This window comes from Danio rerio, chromosome 15 (assembly GCF_049306965.1).
Source record: "Danio rerio strain Tuebingen ecotype United States chromosome 15, GRCz12tu, whole genome shotgun sequence".
Taxonomy (NCBI): domain Eukaryota; kingdom Metazoa; phylum Chordata; class Actinopteri; order Cypriniformes; family Danionidae; genus Danio; species Danio rerio.
This window is the reverse complement of record NC_133190.1, coordinates 5,187,501-5,208,655: the sequence shown is the minus strand read 5'-3', so window position 1 is coordinate 5,208,655 and position 21,155 is coordinate 5,187,501. Positions and strand designations below refer to the sequence as shown.

General features: G+C 36.4%; 3 protein-coding genes across 5 annotated transcripts in view; 2 read left to right on the top strand and 1 right to left on the bottom strand.

Annotated features, from left to right (window-relative positions):
- The window catches only part of brwd1 (bromodomain and WD repeat domain containing 1), a 1,114,832-nt gene that overhangs the window by 947,504 nt on the left and 146,173 nt on the right, over positions 1–21,155 (top strand). The window lies entirely within an intron of this gene.
- rnf169 (ring finger protein 169) lies at positions 926–18,272 on the bottom strand. The gene is given in 6 exon segments (NM_001424000.1): positions 926–5,785; positions 6,891–6,993; positions 10,930–11,036; positions 13,272–13,358; positions 15,520–15,593; positions 17,881–18,272. Coding segments are annotated over 6 exon segments (1,893 nt in total). The 5' UTR covers positions 18,248–18,272; the 3' UTR covers positions 926–4,630.
- lipt2 (lipoyl(octanoyl) transferase 2) overlaps positions 17,860–21,155 on the top strand; it is a 7,916-nt gene continuing 4,620 nt past the window's right edge. Inside the window, exon 1 of one of the 3 annotated variants that reach the window (XM_005157396.5) lies at positions 17,860–18,321. The gene's annotated coding sequence lies outside the window, so the exon portion shown is untranslated. 3 annotated transcript variants of the gene reach the window in all.

The following is a 21,155-nucleotide window of genomic DNA, read 5'->3' as shown; positions in this document are numbered from 1 at the left end:
GGTAGTTCATTATGATGTGATTTACCATGTTTATGTGATTTGATTGGAAAGGAATCACAGGATTTTTTTTAATTCCTATAAACAGGAACAAAAAAAAGTAGTGACTGCAGATTAAAAGAAAGTAGTAGAGTACCGATTACTGCACTAAAAATGTACCCAAGCGAAATTAAAAGTACACATTTTTAAAACTACTTAGTAAATTACAATCCTGAGGAGAACTACTTAATTACAGTAATTTGAGTATTTGTATGTAGTTTACACCACTGCACACAATGCAAAATATAAGTATGTACACCTGTTGAAACCTTTTGGTCAGATTCATTCGAGTTGTTAAAGGTTTCTCTCAAGTTGTCTTCCCAATTTCCTAAAAATGATATTTTCTTTTATTTATTAGGGAAAGATGTTAATACTCAATTTGTATTGAACAATGTTTGAAACAACGTTAAAATTTTAACAACGTTAAAATTTTGGAGAAATTTTATATTCATCAATTCTTTAGTGCCCTAAAACAAAACCACTGTTTTTAGTTTTCCAAAAAGGAATTTTAGTTATACTGTAATTTTTTATAGTTGCTAAAATCGAAATGTGGAAGACTGTTTACTTTATTGAAAAGAATTTAATTAATAGAAGACTGAGTAGTGTCTTTTTTATTTGTGTCTATTCTACAGATTAAGTGTATTTATTTGTATTATTATTTGTATTGATGTATATTATTATGTATTATTTTGTTGGTTTGATTATTATTTGTGGTTTTTGTCTATAAATGTAGAAGAACATTGTTAATCGAATTTTGCCTAATTGTAATTGTGTTATATAATGCAATAAAAAAAAATTGACCTGTTGACAGCTTTCCCGCACAGGTATTTGCAAAGCTATATATACACATAATATGTTAAAGTTTTTAAATAAAGGGACACTCCTGTAGTTCACATTTAGATGTCATAATCGTTTATTAGATTTTTTTCATCTTTTCTTCAGTTAATTCCTTCAAGGTAAAGATGACAGAAATGGAAAGAAAGACTGGCGATTTTATCGATAAAAAAGTCGATGAAAGAGTAAATGTCCGTCATTAGAAAACAAGGCATATATGCTTAATGACTGAAAAATATTACTCTCCTGAGCATCTAATGAGATGTGTCGAAAACAATTCTTTAAATATTCATTACAAACACAAAAAGGCAAAAGGTATTTTTTTTTATGGATGCTACATTTAATTCCTGTCATGTCAGCTAGAAATGCTCAGTGTTCTGATGACGTGAATTGGAAAAAGGCAAAATTTAAAAACAAACATGACATTTTTTTTTTACAATATAATAAATATGTGTGCTTTACATCTCCACTGAATTCAAACATATTCTCTTTTAAATCCAGCAATACCTTTCAACAATGGAAGACAATCCAAGTGCTTTGAAAGCCGGTCAGAAACAATCTGTACTATCATCTTTGCATCAGTATCAATACCGCCGTACAGTCGTATTTCCAAAATAGTACAGTAATGCATAAAAATCGATCTGATCTTTTTCCAATAGTACATCCTGTAACCAACAGAGTTGTGTAAAAACTTAAATTACCTACAGGAAAATGTTGGCACATTACCAAGAAGTTTACAGGATGTAATAATCAGTAAGAAAAAGGAACGAAAAAATAGGATCAAGGTAAATGAAGGTGAAAGTAAATGCATGCGCATATACATGTGGTCCAACTGGGCATCATTTTTTCAGCAAAAATAAGATGATTAAAGCTTTCTTGGCAGACGCAAGTCACAAAATAGATCTCTCTAGTAAACAAAGTCCTGAAATGAAAGTAGCCCTTAAGAGTAGTGTCTTACAATTACGTCAACATTAATCTAAAACTTGACATATGGACAAACTCCGAAAATACAATGACAGAAAAATAAAACTGATTTCAGAAATGTTTTTTTTTTTTTTTGCCAAATGAAGCATGCTAGATTTTTCCTAGAGGTGTTACGTGCAAATCTTTTACAGAAGTCTCAAAATATGTTTATTTGGTTATAAAATTTCAATCAGAATCATAATTTATTAAAGTTTGGAAAGTTTAAATAAAACCAATTTCGACTATGTTAATATTGTCGACTAATATCTCTTAAAATTGTAATTTGAAACTGTTTTATAGCAATTTAATTAATGATGTAAAACATGTACATTTAGGCCCCAAACATACTATACACAAAACATGTGAACGCAAATACCTGCTATTTAAAAAATTAACATGATGAAATACATAAAATACAACACAAGTGAGGCATTCTCGACAGTGCCACAAGGGGCACTATAGCAGTCGTTGGCTATAACCACTGTCTACTAAGTTCTCCGTTTTGCTGGTGAACTACTTATAACTGTGTTTCTTGCACCCATTTAGTAAATACAGCAACAAACAGTGACGCAAAGCATACCAGTTACCTCATAAACCAATCAAAAATGCTTTGACATCGTTAAACTGTCTCTGCTTGCGGCTAATATAGAAATAAATGAGAAGTGCAGTAAGCAGAATCCTGTGTGTCGCAATATTGTTCATAGAGGCTATCTTGAAAGGTTAAGTTGTCCTAGAAATTAAAAGTATGGCTATTAATTACTCACCCACATGTCGTTCACGAGACCTTTGTTTGTCTTAAGTTTGGAATACAAATTAAGATATTTTACATAAAATCAAAGAGCTTCCTTATTCTCCATAGATATCAACAGTTCCAGCTTGTTCAAAGTCCAGAAGAAAAAACATTCTAAAAATAAACCATATGCCTCATCAGTGGTTTAATCGATCCATTAATGAAGCTACGAGATTCCTTTTGAGTGCACATAAATCAAAATATTAATACGTATACAGAGCACTCTCGCGAATGTGTGCCCTACACACACTAGCTACATTTCCATTCACCTATTTTTATGCGCATTTTGGATATGCACATAAAAAAGGTAGATCGAACAGGTAAAATGCGCAGAACTTTTTATTCGATAAGAAAAGATGTGCATAAACTGCAATGGAAACATTTTTAAAGAACAAATTCCAGTATGTGCATAAAAAAGGTCCTGTGATTTTGTTACAAGACATTATGTGATGATAAAAAAAATATGATCGAATGAATAAACCAGCAGGCTGAGTACATTGTAAAACATCGGAAATGTTGTTTTGGTCATTCTGAAACGCCTTAAACATTACAGTGTTAGTGCTATTATATAAATAATAACCTTTAAAACGCCACCGCACATTCATAGCATGTCAGGATTGCCTTCTGAGGCGCAAGTCATTTAATAAATGAAGAAAAGATTCACGCAGCTTCTCCTACCACAGCAAATTCCGTTTTTAATGTTGATTTTGGCGCAAGATAATCAGGAAGTGACGATTTTGTTCACTTTCACTTGTTGGATGGAAACGCTGCTTTATTCGTATGTCTTTTATGCGATAATTCAGTTTTGGCATAAAGTTAATTAGCATTTTTTAATGGAAACATACCTAATGAGGGGGAAAAATGGCTGAATAAAGCTATCTTTAGTTGTGTGCGCAGGATTGTCGTAGCTTAATAATATTCTGTTTGAACCACTGAAAGGTCTGTTTTGAGAAAGTTTTTTGGTATATTTTACACAGTCCTGTGACTGTTGCTGAATGTGGAGGATGAAGGAGCACTCAGAGTTTATTCAAATTTGTATCTCAAACAAAGGTATCAGAGGTTTGTAACAATTTATGAGTGAGTGATTAATAACATAATTTTCAGTTTGGGTAAATCTAATCTTCAAATGGCCTTGCTTTAATACTAACATGTTTACAGCTAGCCAAAAATAAATAAATAATACATTCTGATTAATGGCACAAAATAAAGTTGTTTGAAGGCAATCCTATCAATACTTAGGTTTATTTCCGCCATAGTACAACAAGAATCAGTTTACCTATAAGACTTTTCTTGCAAACTGTTGACCAAGCATTTGCGTCTTTGTACTTGTGTAGAGTGGTTTTCAGGCCTAAAGCTAGAATAATATTACTCTTCCCCCAAGGATTTCGTAAGCCAAAAGGAAAGAAAACTGATTGATCTATGGGTAAATTAAGGATACGTCCCAAGGACTGGAAACAAGAAATGAAGAAACAAACAAAAAAAGGGTCATGCCACAATTAAAAACATTCGTTTAAAATGTAAATTGTAACAACTGTCCTATGATAAACTTAAAACAATGAAAAAAGTGATTGTGATGAGCAGAAAGATTGTAAGTAATATGTCCTGGCTTGACTAACAGAGTTCTTAAGGTGTATAGACTTCTGTACATAATTTGTATCCCCAAATAACATAGTTCCTTTCCTTTTGAGTAGAAGCTTGATAAAGTTACCAAGCTGGAAACAAAACACTGCAGCTTTTAGTCCAGATCCATATAAATGGGAAACTTGCCCAATCCTGCCCTATGACCACTGTGCCCTAAAGTAAAGGCACTTAACCCTGGGTTGCGTTAGGTGGACTTGATTGACGAAAGTTGCTTTGGATGAAGCCCATCTACTAAAGTCAAAAAAAGTAAATACCTTGTCTTGCAATACTTGTACAGATGTTAGAAAGTCTCCGTAGTGCCCAAAGAAAATGTTTATGACTGTGACGAAACACTACAATAAAATTCCACCATAACCGTAGGTCCCTTTAACAGGTATAGTTAAAGTGCTCATTTTGTTTGGAGACTCTTCCTGATCTGCGTGTGTTGTATCCTACTATCCCATCTTTGGAACCCCAGGACCGGAGTTCATATTTGTTACGACTTGTTTTATGCCTGTCCACTTTTTTACACTCTCTGTCAAACTGTCTTTGAAGCTTTAGAGCCAGTTCTCGGTCCTCCTTTTCTTGACTCATTCTCTGGACTATCAGATCATCAAGTCTGTCATAGCGGTTTGTCCGGGATATTTTCGTCTGTAGAGTTTCCTCCATGTGTTTGGTTTTCTGGCTTCTCTTTTTGCCCCTTCTTGAGGTAGGTCTGTTAAGTACACAGCTCATAGTGGTAGGCTCATTTATCATTACATTATGATCCGGGTCTACAGTACCTTGATTGCAATGTCCAGCGTTACTGTCAAGCATTGGTGGACCCATTTCTGAGGGTTCACAGAGTTCCTTACATGCTTTAGGGGCTGAAAAATCTCCAAATGTTTTGATCAGAGCTGCAACTTGTGTTTTTTCTTCCCCTTTATTATACGGATCAAATATAAGCCGTCGCTTATTATAGATTATAGGTTTATCCTTCCGACTCTTTGACTTGTGTGCATTTGAACCACAAATGCACTGAAGATCCAGCAATCGGTCCTTGGCTACAGAACAGCTGCATGGTTGACAGTCCCGTTCTTTGACGGGACTCAGTTTAAGGTTAAGATCCTCTGCGATCGGACTTGTAACCGTACCTTTTGAGGTCACTTTGATGCACTGACGATCAACTTCAATCTGCTTCCACTTCTGCAAGATGGTCGGACTAGCCTCGTAGCTTGTGGACTTGTGTAAAGCACGGGTCAAGTTCCTGGGGGTTGATTTTACGATCGTTGGTTCCAAGAGTCGCCCATCGGGCAGCCTTTTAGGCGGAGTGCATGGTGAGCAGACGATAGGCTTGAAATGGTTGAGTTCTTCCGATATGCTGTCGTTGCTCTCGGGGCTAATGGACCTCTCTGGTTTTGTCTGAAGCACAAGGGTGGCAGATGAGGTGTGGATGCCCCGCCAATGGTGTCTCTTATCTAGACTGAGCAAAGGGGCTGAGAAGGACCGGCTGTTCTCAGAGGACAGGAGGATTCCAGCGTTGTAACTATGAGCGATGTTAGCCTAGAGAAGAGACAAATTGGTACAGTAATATCACACAGAGTAACAATAGCTAAATGATTTTAAATATGTCTGTTGTTAAAGAAGCAATAGGTCACTGGTGTTAAATTCAGCTCCCAAAGGCGCACAGCTTTGCACAGTTTAGTTCCATCCCTAATTAAACATGCATAATCAAACTAATCGAGTCCTTTAGGCTTGTTTGAAACCTTTAGGTAAGGGTGTACTTGCACTAAGTACAGTTGCCAGTCTTTAATAAACTATTACAGTTGTCCCTTAAAAAGTCCCTTAAAAGTGACATCGCGTCTTCAGTTTCAGACTCAGGTATGCCTTGTACTCACTCTACAAGCATACCGCGCCAAAGCCCAACCGAACCACGCTTTGGCACACCTCTACCAACTGGACCATGCCTGGGCTCAATTTGAAGCTCTCACAGTTGTCAAACGAACTGGGAAATCTGGGCAAGGTTCGGAGAGCATAGCGTAAGTGCACCATGAGTGTGTTAAAATAGAGTTGGAAATAAACTGCGTAGACCTGTGGCCCTCCAGAAACTGAATTTGACACCCCTGCAATAGGTGATTGTCTTCAGAAACAATTTTTATTCTGATGCTTGGAAGTCTCTTTACATCCTGTTAGCATACTGGTCCGAATGTATTTTAGTATTGTGTGGAAGATGCAAGTCTGAGAAAAGTCTGTCCAATCAAATTGTTCAGTCCAAACATTACGATCAAAATATAATTGCATACCTCTGCGCACCCAGTTGGCGCAGAGGGGATTACATCATGGGTGAGTTCATAGACCTGGTTCAAACAAAAAATAGCAGGCAAACATCAACAACCTGCCTTATTTTTTAGGTTCAGTATTGTATTATCGAATACTTTTCATTGATTTTCATTATAGCGCAATATACACAGAACATGAAGATCAACTCTGATTAATCGTACAGCCCTACCTAAGCCAAATGCAGACTACCCATGTCTGCGGAATGCTACCTCAAAGCTTTACTTCCTAAAACATTTGACAATCACCAACTAAATCTAGAAATCACAACATGACTGATTTAAGCTAAACAACTGATGGTCTTATTTAGGCAACAGGTGAGATATCATACCTTTTCAGGAACAGCTTGATTTGTGTGACCTCTGCTTTTTCCTCTTCCATCTTCAGAATCCGTACAACTCCTGCTCCTCTGAGCAGCACTGCTATGAAGACAACTGTAATGAAACACAGCGACAGTACTTATGTTTATCTGCCATGTAACACCTTGCATTCAGAAAATTAATCAATGAGAGAACAATTTGTGTAACAAGCAAAACATGATACAACTGTTTTGGTTAAAATATTGTCAATCAAAGGATATTTTTTCTTCAGCATGCACTGGGGCGGTTTGCTGCAGAGTGTGACGCGGCTGGGATAAGAATCAGCACTTCCAAGTCCAAGGTCTTTGTGCTCCTCTGGAAAAAGGTGGTTTGCCATCTCCAGGTTAAAGGAAAGTCCTTACCCCAAGTGGAGGAGTTTAAGTATCTTGGGGTTTTGTTCATGAGCGAGGGAAGGATGGAAAATGAGATTGACAGGCGGATCGGTGCAGTGGCAGTAGTAATTCGGTCGATGTACCAGTCCGTTGTGGTGAAGAAGGAGCTGAGGCGAAAGGCAAAGCTCTCGATTTACCGGTCAATCTACATTCCTTCTCTCATCTATGGTCATAAGCTTTGGGTCATGACGGAAAGGACAAGATCTCGGATACAAGCGGCCGAAATGAGTTTCCTTCGAAGGGTGGCAGGGCGCACTCTTATGGATAGGGTGAGGAGCTCTGACACCCGGGAGGAGCTCGGAGTAGAGCCGCTGCTCCTCCACATCGGGAGAAGTCAGCTGAGGTGGCTTGGGCATCTGTTTCGGATGCCTCCTGGACGCCAACCTAGGGCGGCCTCGGGGAAGACTCAGGACACGCTGGAGGGACTATGTCTCTCGGCTGGCCTGGGAACGCCTCGGGAAGTCTGGGGATCTTTCCTAAGACTGCTGCCCCCGCGACCCGGCCCCGGAAAAGTGGCAGAAAATGAATGAATGAATGAATCCTATAGAAAACATTAATTTAAAAGCTAGATCAGTATGGGGTGTACTCATTTATACTTAACACCGTATCATGTTTTGTGTTCAACAGAAGAAATTCATTAAAAACTTTTCATTAGTGAGTGAACTACGCCTTTTAGAAATCAATCAGCAAAAATAGATAATTATGGCTGGGTATCGTTCCAAAATTTTCGATACCGATACCCTGAATTCGATACCGGTTCCGAACGATACTTTTTTTTCAATACTTTTATTTTAAGAAATATATTTTAACAAGATTAAATAACTCATAATCTCTGAGAAACTTTGGTTTTATTTTTTCAGGATGTTTGGGACACTTTTCACAGCAGGCTTATCTCTAAGACCAATAAACAAAGGAACAAAAGCACAAAATGAACAAAGTGTAGTTAACACAATATATTAGTACAAACAGTTTTAATAAAGTTCAAGCAATTTTAAGTCAATCAATTTTAAGTATTTGTGAGGCTTACTGCTGCTTGAAGGTTTAGTTCACCCAAAAATTTTAATTCTGTCATTAATTATCTTCAAATGAAGATATTTTGGATTTAATCCAAGAGCTTTCTGATCCTCCCATAGATAAATCAATGAATAAAGTTATTTTTGTTTACTTTGCACACAGGAGTATTCTCGCAGCTTCATATAATTATGATTGAACCACTTATATCACATGGACTTATTTTGACTGTTTTTTGGTTCCTTTCTGGGCATTAAAAAATGCACATCCAGTAAATCTAATCTTTCTCCACCGTAGAAAAAGGCAGCAAACCTTTAACAATAAAATTTGTAAAGGCCCTGTGGCATTCACCTTTCAGCAGGAGCAGAGACTATAACATTAATGTGAAGAAAACATGAAAGCTAAACTGTTAATGCAGCCAAGGATAAGGACATTTAAATAAGATAAGTTTAATGTGATGTAAACTTCATCATTTACTGTTAACCTTAAAGCATTTTAGTATCAACTCAGCTAGGTATTTAAAGCCATCGAAACAGTACATAACGTTACACAGCCTACGTTAGGTCCAAAAAAAGGATTAATAAATTTACCCCGCACAAACCCCGTTTACACTGTCAGGTCTTGATGCCCGATTCCGATTTGTTGTAACGTGTAAACGGACAAGCAAAAAAATCTGATATAGGCAACAAATCGAAATTGCAAATGCAAAACACACCTAACCCTGAAACTGAAAGCGAGACGTGACTTTTAAGGGGCTGCTTCATATGGATTTATTAATCATTCTTACTGTTCAGTTAACGCAAACTGTCGTAGTTTATTAAAGACACAAACCCCTCATTGCACGACAGCTGCGTACCTTTAGCAACCTCATAATTCCTGCAGCACGAGGACTTTATCATTGTTTATGAGCGCCAAAAGTGGCGGATCTGTTCGGCGAGTTTTGCCATCTGTGCCACACTAGCCACTGCGAAATATGCGAAGTGTTGTTTAAGCAGAGAATGGTTCAGTCCTGATTTACCCCCACGCAGTTTATGTAATGGTATGGCCTGATGTGTGTGCGCACTGGTGAAAGAGAGAATAAAGTTGCTCTGTGTAGCCCGCAGTGCGTGTATTAGTAGCAACAAAAAGCAAAAGTTACAACACGAGGTTCACCTAACTTTAAAGGGCCATGAAACCCCCTCGTTTCAGCAGGGTGTTTTCACACCTCTACTTTGGAAAAAGTCAGAAAAGTGGGCGTGTCCAGCTCTGTTTAGGGGGGAGTGTCGGAGGAACTAAAGTGGGAGGGTGTGGGAGTGTCTATTTGGGCACGCGCGAGTTTCAGTCAAAATACTCACACACAGGAGAAAGTGATGGTGTTTAACCTACATGGACATCTGTAGTGGAATTATTTGCCAAATTATTAAATGGTGAACTTTAACTGCAGTTTGGCTCTTTCATTCAGGGAATTCATTCATGCCCCTCGCGACAAACGAGATATTTGATTCGAGGATCTGCTCTTAGCGTGTATTTTTCATGCAATGTTTGATACCGCACGACGAATGAGAGAAAAAAAAACCTCAGCATTTTCCGGAAACTTAGATGCACACGGCAGGTAGTGTCAGAAAGCCGCGTGTGTTATTCCGGTCACAAAATGCGGTTAAAAACCCTACACGAGGTTAAAGTTTGGTTGTGGTCCTAACATGTTAAGGTGCAATAGTTAACTTAGATCGATATGAACAAACTGAATAAACAAAGAGCACTGCTCGCTCACTTACCAAATCTGTAGAGACAGCACAATCACCAGCAACTAGAGCCGCGTCTTTATGAAGAGAATACTACAAGCGAATCCGATCTCAGCGTTTGCAGATGAGAACAGCTCTCAGGTAAACAATAATCCTCCTTAGACACGCAAGTTATTGTTGTCGCGCGTCGCGTACACTGTTAATCCACACGTGAGTCTGAGCTCTCACAGAGAGAAAATGAAAACGAAACTTAACGGCAGCAAACTATAAAAGCAACACTTCACGCTTGTTTTGCCAACACAACGTGGCGTCTATGTCGTGTAAACACAGTAATAAATATTAATGAAGTTGCACAATAGAGCTCAAAAAATGTGTTTTGGTGTTTCGTGACCTTTTAAGGTGATTTTGAAGCGGAGGAGGTGGGAAAGGGCCATCAGCTTGTGCTTATGTCTGTTTACCTTTCAGAGCCCCATTCATCGCGCTTTAATCCTCATCAGTCACGGAGGAAGACGCTTGTGGTGGGCACATTGTTATGATGACTGTGCTGGCGTGATCTTCTTGCAGTCAAACAATGCAAAACTGCTTTAAAGTGTAGTGTACGCTTTACAGCCTCACATTTGACAAGCTCTGAGCGAGTGGGCGTAACCACCGTAAACTTTTGATTTTCAAGACAGCCTCGCTGCAGCCAATTACCAGCATTTAACCCGGGTACGTTGACAAGATTATACCCTTGGGTATCGAAAATTGGTACCGAACGAAAATGATTTTTTCGATACTGGATAGTATCGAGACGATTCGGTCGGTGCTTAAAAAGTATCAACTCGATACCCAGCCCTATAGATAATAGATTTTTTTTTTCTTTATAGTAATAAATACAAGACTATTACCTTTTATTGAAGGCAGGGGAGCATCTTGTTTTTCGTACAAATGCTGAAACGTGTCTGGTCCTCCTTCCTACCGGCTCTTCATTCTCAGAGTCTGACACTCCACAAAACTGCAACATAGTAAATTCAGTGTAAGATAAAAAAATAAAAGAAACAGAACTCAACAGTTCATAAAATAAAAACATTAAGAGGCTGATCACACCAAATGCACTTTTCCTATCTGATAATACCGCACTGGCTTTTTTTTTTTTTGTTAAAGGGGTGGTCCACAGTGTAATTTTAAGGCTTGGTTGTGTTTATGGGGTGCAAAGCAATGTATGCTCATGCTTCATTTGTAGAAAATCATGTTATTTTTTTTATATATCCTACTTTGATTACATACAGCTACTCAGCTAACATGATAACGACTGTCATATTTCCTAGTTCCTCTGAAGACCCGCCATCAAGAGGCTCTGATTAGTCAGCTAACATAATGTGCTGTGATTCGCAGATCAGCTCCACATCACCAGGAAGCAACATTACAGTGTTATAACATTACAGTGCCTCTGGCCACGCCCCTTCGCTGCGCGGAGTGTGTGCGTAACCTGAAGGGTTTATAACATTAACCCGGATGTATTTTTCATCCTCAAACTTCGTTCACTGTAGGCTTTGCTAAGCTAACTCGGTAAAAGCCAATGTTTCTCATTGCATTGAAGTTTGAGCATATTACTTTCAGAGATGTTGTTTAAGTTGACACAGTTACAATACACATCAACTAAAGTTTAAAATAGGATATCGTAGTTGACCACCCCTTTAACAAGAAAAAAAGAAGTCATGTCACTTGGCAACCACGGAATTAGCTGCTTTATATTTTCTTAAATCAAACATATTAATTCTTAACAATAATATAATATTAATTACAGGGCCGTGCTTTATATAATTAAATCATTTTATTGTTAATGTACAGTGAAATCGATGAATCTATGATGAGATAAGTGATGTTATAAAGTACATTGCCGTTTCATTTGAAGAAGTACCCGACTTGTTTCCTCTTGTCCTCGGTAGTTCATTCTTCCAAGTGTGAACTTGGCAAGTCTAACCCTAACTTCCAAGGATGCAAGTCCACTTTGACTTTGTGTACTTGGTATTGAAAAACAGCCCAAGTCTCTCCTTCATCTTCAAAAGTCTCCGGTGTTGTCTTGACAACAAAAACACAGCAGGCGCCTAAACGGAAACCCCGCCTGTGCTTTCCTTTGATTGGAGAATGAAAGAGACGAGAGTGACGTAACGCTCTTTATCCGCTCACAGTTGACCTTTTTTCAACTGCGTGCGCACAGCGCGCAAAGGCAAAAACGCAAGGCGCAGCAGGCGGTCCAAATACGAGGTGAGCAGGGCGAATAAGCAGTGTGCAAAACGCTCATGGGCGTTATGCCGAGTTCAGACTGCATGATTTTCAAACTAGTCGTGTCACAGATGTTTTCACACTGCATGACTATCTGGGCTAGCGTTTCGTCGCTGCCTTGTTTACACTGCAAGATGGTTCGGCGACTTGGACATTCACATTGCATGACTTTACTATAGGGAGAATCACCGACAACTTCGTCCAAACTACGTCTCACAGCCAACAACATGTAGTATATCTTTTGTTATTAACTACATAATGACAAAGAAGCCTTTAATGGGGTAGAACATGTACATGTTTGCTCACCAGGGTTTAAAGGGAATTAGCCATTTCTCCTCAACTTAAGTTGATAATAAACTAATTTCTTTCTGTATGAAACGTCAAACAGACACGGTTGCTCCTGAGTCCTGTCAAACCTCCACTAGTTTTTCCTCCATTTCGTGGGTCCAAATAAACCGAAAAAGAGCGCTTTTAACTTCTCCCCCAGCCTCCCGCTGGCCTGCAGCAGGTATACACACACACACACACACACACACAAGTGAATGCTGCTCTCTCATTGGCTGTAGGCGATCGCTGATGTTATTTTCAGTCAAAACTCAATTCACACGGCATGATTTGAATCGCCGACAGCTCCAGATATTTAGCACGCCAAATATCTCACAGGCATCGGCGACTTATCGGCGATTCTCTCAGATCGCGTCTTTGATTGTTCATACTGTGTGATTGTTACTCATGTATACGAGCAGCGATTTGCCTGTGATTTCAGGCATTTGTCAGCGATCACTCAAAACCTGTCGGCGAGCCAAAATCGGGGCTAAAATCACCCAGTCTGAACTAGGCATTAGTAAACCAATTTAAAAAAGGTACTTCTCAACACAAAAAGCGCGTTCGGTGTGATCGGCCCCCTAAATATATCAATATTGTGCTGATTTAGACCCAAGCAATGATATAATTAAAAACGTACAGGATATTGACAATGTTTCAGCAGCACACACTCTTCTTTTATATGCATTTTTTTCTTTCTTTCATCGGTTTCTTCACTGCGTCCACTCTGAAAAAAAATGTATAGAAAACATATGAATTAAAAATACTTACTATTATGTTTCAAATAACTTTTGAGAAGATAAAATACTAAAATAAGTGAGAAACAAAGGATTGCATGCAAAGTCTGCCTTGCCATGAACATTTTTTTTATTGTGTTTGTTTATTTTACATTATAATAGTAATATATCATGTCTTTGAATTAACCAACACAACAAATTATTAGTGACATACGGCAGGATAAAATTACAATCATCACAATTATGGATTATGATAATAATAAAAAAAAACACACCAAAATTGTCATTAGTGTAGGCTTGTGTTTTACAATACTGTAAAATCCTTAAGCAATTTATTTGATTTACCAAAGTCACACGTGCCAATGTGAAATAAAATAATTTTTTTCTATTGACCTTATTCTAAAATGCGGAAGTGCGCCTGTTTTCGCAATTGTCTTTGAACTTCCGTTTCAGTCGCCTATGGGAGAAATGACAAGGAATAATAAACGGCAAAAAACGGTCAAACTACTTGCTCTACCAACAAATGTTTGCATGACTATACAAACCAAGTAGAATAATATAACAAGGAAATATCAGTTTGCAACATCAAACAGCGAAACGAGCAGTTTTTAATGTCTAAAAATGAATGGAAGTGAATGAGACCGGAAGTCTCGTGCCAAAAAGGTTCAAATGGCAGCGCCCGCTCGTCTGCGGAGAATAAGGTCAATAGTAAGCCAACTCTTATCCTTTTCTTATTATTTCTTTCAAGTTGTGCAGTTTAATTCACAGAATTTCTAGAAAGTATGGTGTATTTTTAGTCACAACCATAACTCATGTTTATTTTTGAGTAACATGTTTACATATTGATATTTATAAACCCTTAACACTGCAATAAGTTGTTTTGAAAAATATCAACAGATATTAGGTGATGTTAATTGCTTAGCTAATGCTTAATAATACATAAAAATCAAACCACGATAATTTTTTATTAAATATAGCTTACTTATAAAGTGTTATTATAAACACATTAGTAAATTATAAATTATGCTTATCTTTAACATATGTATATAAATAATATATAATATAATAATATGGCTATTTCTCAATGTTGATTTTAATGCATTAACTAGAGCAGACATGCCCAATCTAGGACCAACGGGCCAAAGTTGGCTCATGGTAGCCCTTGATTTGGCCCACCGTCCCATCTGAGAAGAGAGGATGAATTAAGGGGTGCTGGTTTAGAGATTTTAATTTCAACCGTTTATTGGTTTGTTTTATTGTTAAGTTACAAAAAAAAACTAACTGAAAATAAATGTTTCAATTTAAATGGTTTAAATTAATCATATTTAGTTACAAATTTACATACCGTCACCGGACGGATAGAGGACAATGCAGAGACTTGAGTGAATCAAGGCAAGGGCAGATTGTGCTTGACTAGTGTATTCAGCATTGAACTACACTGTTATAAATGTGATTGTTTTTACTTCAATATGTGATCATTAAAATTAAACTGCATTAGTTCATACGATTCAATATAATGTTTTCTATTTATTTATAAATATTATGAAATTAATTAGAAAATTACACATGGCAACTTTAATGTAATATAGTTTGGTATATTTATTTTTGGCCCACGGGTCTAAATGATATTTTGAATTTGGCCCTTCATATGAAAAAGTTTGGGCACCCCTGAACTTAAGACTATAATGTGCTACTTACTGTACTCGATCATTCTTTTAAGTTTAATTAGTTTAAACCATAGGTCTCAAACTCAATTCCTAGAAGGCCGCAGCTCTGCAGTTTTGCTACAACCCTATCGAACACAGCTGAAATAATCAAGGTGTTCAGCTGAAATAATTGAGGTGTCCAAAAGATTCATGAACACCTTCATTAGTTGGAGCAGCTGTGTTTGATTAGGATTAGAGCAAAACTGTGCAGAGCTGCGGCCCTCCAGGGATTAAGTTTGAAACCTGTGGTTTAAACCATTTACTCATTCTAAAATATGTATATGCAATAAAGCAATATGCACTAAAAATTGTAGCTAATATACAAGTTAAAGCAATCTTTTTGGAAGTCAATATTGCGATGTTATTGTAACAAGAATATTTTATACTAACATATGCCTATATGTAAACAAGTGTAACGATTGACTTAGCAGTGTCTCTAACTTACCTTCATCTTTTGCTTCTCGTACTCTTGACGCATTTCTCCAACCTTATGAACTGGTACAGGTGCCCGAAATATTTCTAAAAAAAATTAAATTAAAAATTACCCAAGATGACCAAAATGACCTATTCCCACACTACCAAACAGCATGATAAACCCATCTGATGCTCTCTGTAACCTCAGTTCTCTCACTGTCTCCTCCCACTGGACACACATGTCTGGGCAAGTTACCACTCATCCAAGCAACCAGTAATAATCACACAGGCAGCAGGATACTGTACTGCTACACTGGGACTGTATAGCAAATGATTTGGTTAAGTTTGTAAGGTGTTGGTAGGAAGTATTTTTGTTTAATTTTAAAACAAGCAGTTTAATATTTAGAAAATACTTTATAAAGTCTAAATAAAATCATTAGGCAAGATTTGACTTGGTTCTACAGTGCATCCAATTATATGTTTATGTTTGAAAACAGACTGAACAGTTCAAATCTGCAAACACACGCCATACATACTTTAACAGTTTATTTTAGCTTGTTTCGATAAAATTACCACTAAAATCTTTCACCTTTAGTGGGCAACAGAATACAGCGTTTAACACCCAAAATGTGTTTTTGTTTTTTTGTCCAACTTGAAAACGCAACGCTAACGTTACTGTACAATTCTGGTTAAGTTGGTTTATATTCACAAATTCGAACCTTTCTCTTAAAAATATATAATTTTAGAAAAGTATTCTTTGAAAATTGTAAATAGGGAGAGCATATTAGAAGCCAATAACTCTCAAAGTACAATATTGTTCACACATTAGCAATTAAATAGTGCTAATGTTGTTTAAGAAGTCATAAGTGCATTCGGTTTTTAGACCGAATATTCAAAGTAGCATGATAAACAATAGGGACAGTGTCACAAGATGTCACTGTTAAAAAATGAATCAATGTGTGAATATGAAACCAAATGTGCCTCAATGTGCTAAATGCACACCAAGTGTTTTTCAGCCAATGATGAACTTAAAGTGAAAGCTTTATGTGACTATTTTCAATTTCATAAGGTTCCTTTTACAGCATCAATGTTGTAATGTAAATTAAATATAATCAGTTAAGCACACTTAAGCATCCATTTGGTTTTTAAAGCGTAAAAAAAATGAAAGACAGATGCCGTCATTAGCAGCAGGTTTGAGCATAAATTCCATTGAAAATACTGGGGTAAAATTAATTTCCATATTATAAAGACATGGCGCAGAAAAATATAATTTAATGCAGCGCTTCTTGTTTGGTCTGATACCTACTTTCTATCGTATGTCAGCCAGGCAGAGACAGTTTATTTATTTATTTTTTTTAAAGAAATACTATCTTAAACATGTCAATTTTGTATGGGATGACAATCCACTGGAAGCACTAGGGCTGACTGAAATTAAAAGTTTGTGTGCATATACCCCATTACTGTACACATTATCTGTAAATGTCCCCCAACAAAACTGCAGTTTTCTTTTGCATTTCCAGTTTTTAAACATTAAAAATATTCTTTACTAACCATTTCACTGGCACGCTGTGGAGTGTAGATGCAGAAAATAACATGTTAATAAATTGTACTACAGTATAAATTGCACGACTGTAAAGTTGCAATGTGTGGGTAGGAAGCGCTCTTTAAAATTTAAAACAAGCAGTATATATATATATATATATATATATATATATATATATATATATATATATATATATATATATATATATAGATATGTCTAAATTATTTAATCTGTCAACATTTTTAACTCGGTTCCACGGTATCCAATCATAACGCGCTTAAGTTAGAAAACAGACTGAACTCTGAGCAGTTCAAATTACCAAACAGACACCGTGCGTACTCTGCTTCAGCTGTTTATGTTAACTTGTTTGGTAAAATGACTACCAAAATCTGTCTTACAATGGACAACAGAATACATCGTTAAACACCCAAAATATTGTATTTTGTCTAACTTGAAAACGCAACGCTGTGACGCGACGCTAACGTTACTGTACATTTGTACACAGAGCAAAAACACACACAAACACACACACACACACACACACACACACACACACACACACACACACACACACACACACCAAGCTAACGCGTCATCTGTGAACGCCCCCCCAACAAAACATCGCTGTCTTCTTTCGAATTTCCAGTTTTGAAACATTAAAATCCACTTTTCTAACCGTTTCATCGGTACTCCGTCGAGTGCAGACACGAAAAATAAGTAACTAATAGACAAGTTACTGACACATAAAGGCAGCTGAGCTTGGTAAACTGTTATGACATGCTGCGATTTGTCGTAAATAATAATTTCCAACTCGAGCTTATGTAACACGTCAGAAGTCTGAGCACTGACCCCCGTCCGGGATCTCTCCGTCCCGCTGCTCCATCCTCCGCTTGCACCGCTCTGGGTGGCTGAGCCGAACGAGCTCCCACAGTTCGGCGTTGACCAGGCTCTTCTCCCGGGACTGTTTACGGGCCCAGCTGGACACTCGCAACCGGCACAGCGGACAGCACAGGCTGATCAACTTCACCGTCCGCTAGAAACAATGCAGGCACACCGAGTGGCCGCACGGCATCGTGACCGGCTCCAGGAGTATCTCCGAGCACACTGGGCACCGAGCCTCCTCCAGAGACAGCGGAGCTGAGAGCGCGCCGGGCCTGCTTTTGCTTCTCTGCCCCGGTCCAGTGGATTTGGCGGACCCCACCGCCGCCATCTTCATTGGTATGTGCCTGGGTTTGAAAACAAGCCCCGCCCGACCATGACGTCACGTGCAGCTGTGGAGCGACAAATACAGTAAATATTTACAATTATTCCACTTAGAAACTATTTAGTAAACAATCATGACGCTTTCCGTTGGTCTAAGTTTATTCAAAATATTAATTGGAGGAAGGTTTGGGTATTCCCTAATAAATATCTCATTACAAATGTTTTTAAAACCAGATTTACCGAAGACATAAATGTCAAGTTATCCAGAAACAGTACCTTATATATTTTGCCATTGTCAGTATGCTAAAAGGCTATGGTGTATATACATTTATAAATGATACAGTGCTGTAAAACATTTTTAACTATGATAAGAAGTTTACTTTATCAGTCTTTTGATTATACTCATTAAGTTTCATATCCGTCATAAATTCAGCAGTCAGAAACCTCTTAATAAAGTAGGTACTTAAGGAACTAGATATTAATGTAGGTACCATTAACGCCCTCAGCCCTGCACATTTTGTATGTCTCTCTTATTTGACACACAAGGATCAGTTTATTGATCTCTTATAACTGAGGGTCCCTGCATAAGGATAGTGCAAAAAAGCTGTACAAACTGTGTTTGTTTGCTACATTTAAGTTATTGAGAGTTAGCTAGGCCTAGCAAAATGTGTAATATTTCTATTATTGTATTTTGTTTTACTTACTGATTCTATATTCACAAATGAAGTCAGAATTATTAGCCCCCTTTGAAATTATTTTTCTTTTTTAAATATTTCCTAAATGATGTTCAACAGAGCAAGGAAATTTTCACAGTATGTCTGATAATATTTGTTGTTCTGGAGAAAGTCTTATTTGATTTATTTTGGCTAGTATAAAAGCAGTTTTTAATTTTGTAAAAACCATTTTAAGGACAAGATTATTAGCCCCTTTAAGCTAATTTTGTTTTCGACTGTCTACAGAACAAACCATCGTTAAACAATGACTTGCCTAATTACCTGTATATATACATATATTTAACCAATAAAATTCAATATTAGTAATGTCACATGACAACTACTTTAGCCAATAAAAAAGATATTTGCCATTTGCTTTGCATACTTAAAAAACTCAAACTAAATGAGACATCAGATTCAGCACACATTAGGTGACGTGCTCTCAAGGCAAGATGGTGAGTTCATTTTTAACTATAAAATCTATAGAAATGCAAATATATATATATATATATATATATATATATATATATATATATATATATATATATATATATATATATATATATATATATATATATATGTTTTACATTTTACGATGTTTTCTAAAGATTTGTGTACTTTTTTATCCACATTTTAGAAAAATAATTCAAAAGCACAAAAATCTGTGCATCGAGTAAAAATGAAAAAGTCCTTTTAGGACTAAACAAATTTAGGGGTATATGAAGAAAATTAATATAAATAAAGTTGTTGACATGTTTCTAAAACCACTAAGACATTGATTAACTTCTTTTTAGACAGAGAAAATGTATTTGAATGTGTCTATACAGCTAAAAATCTTCTATACAGCTTTATATATTGTGTGTGGAAGATATTGTGATTTGTATTTTAAGGGAAAAAATGTAGATTTTTATTCAAAAACATAACTCTGAATCGTAAAACATAAAGAACTGTTAAATGAATAAGTATACATATGAATATCCATGGCCTATTTAGATTTTCTTACATTCACAAGTTATTTCACTTTAATTATTGGATCATTTATATAAAAAATACTTCTATAAATGTATCATAAACTGTTGACCATACTTATTAATACAGTTAATAATGTATCTAAACAAAGTGCTCTATATATTAGGCCTATAGACATTTTTCCTCAACACTATAAAAAAGACGCAGTTTAGTAGGTGTCGCACCAAACCGGTAGGTGGCAGTAATGCATCAGGTATTTCGCCTTCACCCTCACCCTCTGGAGTTAGAGGTTAGAGTAAGAGGTGTACTGGAGGCATGGCAGCGTACAGTAAGAAATGACAGTTCTTTAACTAATTTTTCGGGGTTTTGAGCGTTCAGCATCAGTTTATGTTTGTTTTTCCTGTATTCGATGGATCTGTTGTTAAAGGTGGTGTCAAATCAGGAAATTACAGTTAGTAATTGCTTACTCATAAAATGCTTCAGGTTGTTTTCTTTTTCCTTTCAAACGTTTTAAGATGTTTAAGGTGTGAGTGTAATTATTTTTAATTATTTTTTTTGAAAGATTAAAACATTTGTAAAAAAAAAAATTTAAATGTACTGTAATAATTTCAAATGTTTAAAATTCCTTTTTACAAATTGAATTCAATAAATTATATATATATATATATATATATATATATATATATATATATATATATATATATATATATATATATATATATACATACACACACACACACACACACACACACACACACACACATACAGGGTGTCTGCAGGATCTTAAAATATCTTACATTTCAAAAACAAAATTTTAGGCCTTAAAAAGTCTTACATTTACAGAAATATTGTGTTGTAGGTCTTAAATCATTTTAAACCTGTCTTAATTTTAAAAGTTATCAAAGTAAAGTTACCCAATTAGGCTGACGCCCATCTAATCACCAACATTCTATCTAAATCATTAAAAAACCTATTTATAATTTTTTTTTTATTGCAGAGATTTTTATTTCACAACAGCTTTTAGACATTTTACAGCAGATTTGTTCAGTTAAATTCCCTAATCAGGAAAAAAAACTATTACACAATTCCTCATCATTATAAAAGCAATATATTCCTATACATAATCTTCAATTTACTTATAAACTATTTAGAGAAGAAAGTGAGTGGGCATAATATTTATAAGTAGGCATGAAACTTGAGGTTTTATAACAGATTCGCCTTAGCTTGAATAGGAGTCAA